Raw genomic sequence first — 6,000 nt, forward strand, 5'->3', positions numbered from 1 at the left:
CCACAAATAAAAATATTAACGCTCACCATATCCAGCAGTTCCAAGTATTTCCTGAAATCGTCAATAAACGACCGGGCACTTAGGCTTGGAGGTCTATAGACCACTATAAACATAGATTTTCTACCACCAAGCTCACAGCTAACTTGCATATGTTCAAAGCTCTCCCATTTTTCTGACTTATCCACCCTAATTTTATTGCATGTTCTAGAAAGTAAAAGACCAACACCACCACCTCTTCCTTCTTTCCTTAGCATGTGCACAAATGTATGAGTGTCAGGGGTCATTTCTTTAATTTTGTGTGTGTGTGTGTGTGTGTGTGTGTGTGTGTGTGTGTGTGTGTGTGTGTGTGTGTGTGTGTGTGTGTGTGTGTGTGTGTGTGTGTGTGCCGTCGTTCGTTAACGTACACAATACACAAAGACTAACATTTAAAGGGATCGCTGATTGAAAATACATTTAATCGAAAAAGCTTTATTTGTGTAGTGACGCCTGTAGCCTGACAGGAAGCAAACACTCTGACAAACATGAAGACATAAAAAGAAAATAAATAAACGAATGATATGAAGAAGGAAGGGAAGGAAAAGAAGAAGAAAAGAAAAGAAGAAGAAAAATAAAAAAGAAAAAGGAAAAGAAGGAAAAGAAGAAAAAAAGAAAAAAGAAAAAGAAAAGAAAAAGAAGAAAAAGAAGAAAAGAAGAAGAAGAAGAAGAAGAAGAAGAAGAAGAAGAAGAAGAAGAAGAAGAAGAAGATAGCCTTAGAGAAGACGACTTTGGTGTACTTCTAGGGTCTAATGCTATCCACAATCCACTGCCTGTAGCTGTCGACGTTTGTATAGACAGCTGGAGCCCCGGGAGTGCCACATTTCTCCAACCCGCCGGAGAGGATGGCCAGCTGGGGGAGAGAGAGTACTACTTCAGATCATATTTAGAAACGTTTTTTTCACCGCGCCTCCGTTCCCTTGAAATTTCTCTACTAATTGAAGTGACACGGGTTCCAAGGGTGATTTTATGGGTCCAGTGACAGATTAACGAGTTTTCTACATTATTAACAGTAGAAGCGCTCTTGAAAACACAGCTAATCATCTCTGCGACCTTTAGAAATAGTTGTGGTGGGAGAAAGTGACGGATTTCTGAATGAGGTATTGAGTTAAAGGGAAGGATTTACATTGTCAAACCAAACGGCAGTAGTACAAAAAATACACGTAACAACCATGCGAGCAACAGCAGTCAGTCCCTTGCACAGCCAACGCTACTCACCAGAACGAAGCGAGGAGGTTCGTTGCTCACTTGGAAGATTGGTCCGCCTGAGTCCATCCTGCAGGAATCGACTTTGCCTCTCCCGCCGAAGCACACCTGTGGGAGAACCAAACTGAACTGAAGGGAGAAACTGTTACCTAAAGAACGTTTGTCACTGCACTAAGGTATTCCAACCAGAGAAAAACAAACTAACACTACCAAGGAAAATTAATTAAACCAACAGAGGACATGACATCAAACTCAACTGTTTAGACTGGCTTAATTTAGGCTAGGTTTATCATCGACCTCCTCCTTGTTTGAAGCTTGAATGCACAACCGACCCCTGGGCTCGTATTCTCAAACATTTCTGTGCTTCACCTCCACTATTTCCAAGGGCTTTACTTAAGTTAACACGAGTTTTAAGGAGTTTTTACGGTTCTAGAAGCAGACTGACAAGATTTCTACATTATTAACTAGAGAAACACTCTTAAAAAGCCCGCTAATCATCTCTGTGGCCTTTGATAATAATCATGGCGAGAGAGCAAAGAGTTTTTGAATACGGACCCAGGATCCCACACCCGCAGCCACTGACCTGCTCCTGCACTAGCTGGCCAGGGTAGGTTCTGGTGCAGACTGAATGCTCGACAAATGGAATCTTCGCAGCCTTCAAGATATCTGAGCTTTTTCCACTCTCCGTGATGCCCCAGCCTGCCACGATGGCGTCACGTCCATCCAGGAAAGTCGGTATGTCCACACCCACAGGCGGAAGGCACAGAGGTTGGACGGGACCTGACGGAGGCGACGAAGGAAACGAGACTCATTAGAAGCAAAATATGAAGAGGAAAGATTCACCTGAATGTCATTACTTATAAGATTTTTTTTTCTATCATTCCTTTGCTGTCTGTCCTTGCTTTTATCACACAAGTAGTGTCAATCCTTACTTTCATCACACCAATACTGTCAACCCTTTCATCACACCAGTACTGTCAACCCTTTCATCACACCAGTACTGTCAATCCTTTCATCACACCAGTACTGTCAACCCTTTCATCACACCAGTAGTCAATCCTTTCATCACACCAGTACTGTCAACCCTTTCATCACACCAGTAGTCAATCCTTTCATCACACCAGTACTGTCAATCCTTACTGTCATCACATCTTATCTCTGTTCCTCCCCACTGACCTCCTAGAGTGGCTTTCCTGTCGAGGCGGATGAGGGCAATGTCATCACTCAGCCGAATTCGTCTGCTGAAGTCCTTGTGAATGATAACCTGCTGGGGGGTGAAGTCCTGGGGGGAGAGAGCGCACGGGATCGGCAGTTTGGGATCCTTAAGGCAATCTGGGTTGGTGGATATGACATGTTCCCCGAGTCTCACCGCCACCCTGCAGAGGAAGGTTACTGTGTTGTGTCTTTGGGCAGAGGACACCTGTGATGCTTGTATGATTAGCTTTTGTATGTCCCTTGGTCTGAAACGCTTATCTCCCTTAGTGTCATCTCTCTCCAAAGGCTCCAGTTGAAGATACTCGTGTTTTTAACCTCTTCAGTATTGGGACGCATTTTTACCTTGAGTTTTGGGTGTGATTAGACGATTTTACTAACATTAGGAAGGATCTATGGAGGTCAGAGGATTAATTGCTAGTGTCTTCTCTATTTTAATCCCTCACTTAAATTTCTGAAGCTGTATAAAATCTCCAAAGAGTAAGCAGAATGAATATGAAAACTCGTCATGGTACTGAAGGGGTTAATAGTATTTTTATGGTTTTGGTGGAAAGATTAGCAAGATTTGTAGTGCATTAAGAGGATTGAAAACCCGGTTAGTTATCTTTGTGGCCTTGCAAAATTATCGTGGTGAGAGGGGAAGGCATTTTTTAATATAAGTGTATAAGTAACTCATTAAACCTGAAATTCTATACATTAAGAATAAAAATGAAGGAAACTGCAAAAATACTAGCTGCTTTAGAGTATGCACCTCTAAAAATCATGAACATCTCTGCTATCCCCTTACTAGCCAACTTTCCTATCACCACCTGCTCCCTCTATCCATCTTACATTCTCGTGCTGCCGCTGACCACACTGCTAAACCTCTTCCACTTATCCACTACATCCATTCGTGTATTATTTTCTATATTGGTTGTCTGGCTCACTCAAAAAGGCTGGCATTGTTGGTTCGGTGATTGGGCGGAAAGCAAAGTGGATAAGGTATACTCACAGTGGCCCTATGCCTCTCAGCACGGTGTAGTTACGGTGGACGCAGTGGGCGGCAGTGAGTACGTAGCGGTCGTTAAGAAGCACACCACCGCACCGCCAGTCTGGGTTACGTGTACCTCTGTCTGTAGCAAGAAAACAAAGGGAGATGTTAATGTGGTTCTTACGTTTTCTTTTCTGTATCCTCTTTTTCTTCCTTCTTCTCCTTTCCATGTCATTATAGAACACTGATTATTTTGTATTTTCATTTTCTGTTTTTGCCATTCCTTCTCCCTTTTTTTCTTCTTTTATTTACTCCTCTCCTCTGCCTCCTCCTTTTGCTTCCACTTTCTTCTCCTTCCTTTTTTTCACCTTGTTTTCATTATAGAATAGGAGAAATTTTGTATCTCCGTACGTTTTGAGTTTCCTCGTCTTCCACTCCTCCTCCTCCTCCTCCTCCTCCTCCTTCTCCTCCTTCCTTACCTCCATATCCGAGCAGCGCCATCCACGGGTAGCCACTAAGCAACACATCTTCCCCGAACACAATCTTCAAAAGGTGGGACTGTCCGCACTGGTGTCCACTTGGCAGCAGGTTCTCCCCGCCCACTCCCGGCCTTGAGGTGGTGTTTGTGGGGAAGCCTTCTCTCGGGCAGCACACCTTGGGGACGGCAATGATGATGGGGATGTTAAATGCTTTGTTTAACCTCTTCAATACTTGGAAACAGTTTTACCTTGATATTTGTGTACAATTAGACCATCTTATTGACATTAGGAAAGGTTTATCGTGGTCAGAAGATTAATGGCCACAATCTTCACTATTCTAATCTCCCACATGAGTTTCTGAAGCTGTATAGTAACGTCAGATAGTAAGCAGAATGTATAATGAAATGCGTCATGGTACTGGAGGGGTTAGAATAAGGAAAAGATAAGATTCATGTCACTATTTCAACTTGACTTTGACATCATGGTTACTCACTCTGTAGTTCCCTGGCGTTCCTCCACAATGCGCTGCCCTCACTCTCCTCTCCCACCCTGGCACTCTGTACGTCACCAGGGTTCTCAGTGGTTGGCACCTTGTGAGGGGAGTGCAGTTCTCGCCCACTGGACACCGACTCGCTACCAAGGAAGATTAGATAAGTTTCCCTATCAATGTCCTTGTTTTCTTTCAATCTGCGTGGAGTTTACTTCCTCATTAGCGAATTTTTTTTTTCTTATTTTTGTTTGTTTTTTCCTGATAAAGTCTTTTTTACTCATGGTTATAAGACGAAAGAAAGTGTGAAATCTCTCTCTCTCTCTCTCTCTCTCTCTCTCTCTCTCTCTCTCTCTCACCTTGCCTGGTTTCCCTCACCATCCCTCTGCTCTCCGCCACCGTCACCGCTGCCGCCGCCGCCACCGTCAGGATAAACCAAACTTTCCAGCTCATCTCGATAAAACAAGAACACTAACCACTAAGACAACCAGTAGACGCTTTCAATTACCGTCTCTCTCTCTCTCTCTCTCTCTCTCTCTCTCTCTCTCTCTCTCTCTCTCTCTGTCTCGTCACGGCAGGAACTGATCGTATCTCTCCCCTCCTTCAGTTTTGTTTTATATTGACCTTTAAGATTGCAAGGCGCCGCAACTCAGGGAAACTTTTGTATGTGGAAGGCTGATTACTTTTTTTTTTTTTCCATAGCATACGTTTTGAGCAAGGACTCAAGCTTTCTCTTCTTTCCTACTTTTTGATCCGGTTAGTCAGTCGCGATGCAGAGTGAAAGAAAGAGAATTGTTGATAGAGATAGATTTTCAAAGGTTAGATAGATAAAGTAATAGACGATTAATTGACTAAAAAAAAAAAAGGATTGTAAAGTAAAGGAATAAATGAATAAGTGTATAAGTAAATCAATAGATGCCACAAAAAAGAAATATAAAAAAAGAATGACAAGAAGATGAAGAAATAGTAATAGATGGATAAGTCTATATAAGTAAATAAATACCACAGAAAAATAGAAAAAAGAATGACAAGAAGAAAAACAACACATAAATAAGTAAATAAATAAATAAATAAATAAATGACAAGAAGAAGAAAGACAACAATAAAGGTATCCAATTCTGTTTCTGAGATGTTTGCTCTCGTAAGAATAAGGAGAAGAAAGAAGGAAGAGGAGAAGGTGGAGGAGGAGGAGGAGGAGGAGGAGGAGGAGGAGGAGGAAAGTCACAAATAGGGGCGTATTCTCAAACACCCTATCGTCTTATCTCCAGTGGTTTCAAAATGTTGTGGAGGAAGTTGTTGGGGGTTTTCTAGAATGAAGTAATGATAGTAATAAGTTGATCCTCATGTAATAGAAGCAGGTGGGGTTTTCACGACTGTTTTCATGATAGTAATAGTTTAATCACAGTATTGGAATGTATACAGGTCTTCCAAGGCGTTGTTATGTAGTAAAAGGTTAATAATAATGGAATATTTGAGTTTATGTGGATTTGAATTGTGTGTGTGTGTGTGTGTGTGTGTGTGTGTGTGTGTGTGTGTGTAGATAGATAGATAGATAGATAGAGAGAGAGAGAGAGAGAGAGAGAGAGAGAGAGAGAGAGAGAGAGAGAGAGAGA

General features: G+C 42.1%; 1 protein-coding gene across 1 annotated transcript; it reads right to left on the reverse strand.

The window, feature by feature from the left end:
- Positions 1 to 647: 647 nt before the first annotated feature.
- LOC123519420 (phenoloxidase-activating factor 1-like) lies at positions 648 to 5,126 on the reverse strand. The gene is made up of 8 exons (XM_045280711.1): positions 4,747 to 5,126; positions 4,394 to 4,533; positions 3,901 to 4,075; positions 3,443 to 3,563; positions 2,416 to 2,615; positions 1,823 to 2,019; positions 1,252 to 1,347; positions 648 to 886 (listed from the first exon to the last, which is right to left on the reverse strand). The coding sequence occupies exons 1-8, from the start codon at positions 4,838 to 4,840 to the stop codon at positions 776 to 778; spliced, it is 1,134 nt and encodes a 377-aa protein (XP_045136646.1). The 5' UTR covers positions 4,841 to 5,126; the 3' UTR covers positions 648 to 775.
- Positions 5,127 to 6,000: the final 874 nt, after the last annotated feature.

The sequence above is a fragment of the Portunus trituberculatus genome, chromosome 45 (assembly GCF_017591435.1).
Source record: "Portunus trituberculatus isolate SZX2019 chromosome 45, ASM1759143v1, whole genome shotgun sequence".
Taxonomy (NCBI): domain Eukaryota; kingdom Metazoa; phylum Arthropoda; class Malacostraca; order Decapoda; family Portunidae; genus Portunus; species Portunus trituberculatus.

Bases quoted from the DNA above. Each gene is read 5' to 3' on its own strand.
- LOC123519420 (XM_045280711.1), bottom strand. From the start codon at position 4,840: ATGAGCTGGAAAGTTTGGTTTATCCTGACGGTGGCGGCGGCGGCAGCG. The intron at 4,534-4,746 runs GTGAGAGAGAGA...CTTCCTTGGTAG, and splicing joins GGTGAGGGAAACCAGGCAAG to CGAGTCGGTGTCCAGTGGGC. The intron at 2,616-3,442 runs GTGAGTATACCT...CTTCCTCTGCAG, and splicing joins CTGAGAGGCATAGGGCCACT to GGTGGCGGTGAGACTCGGGG.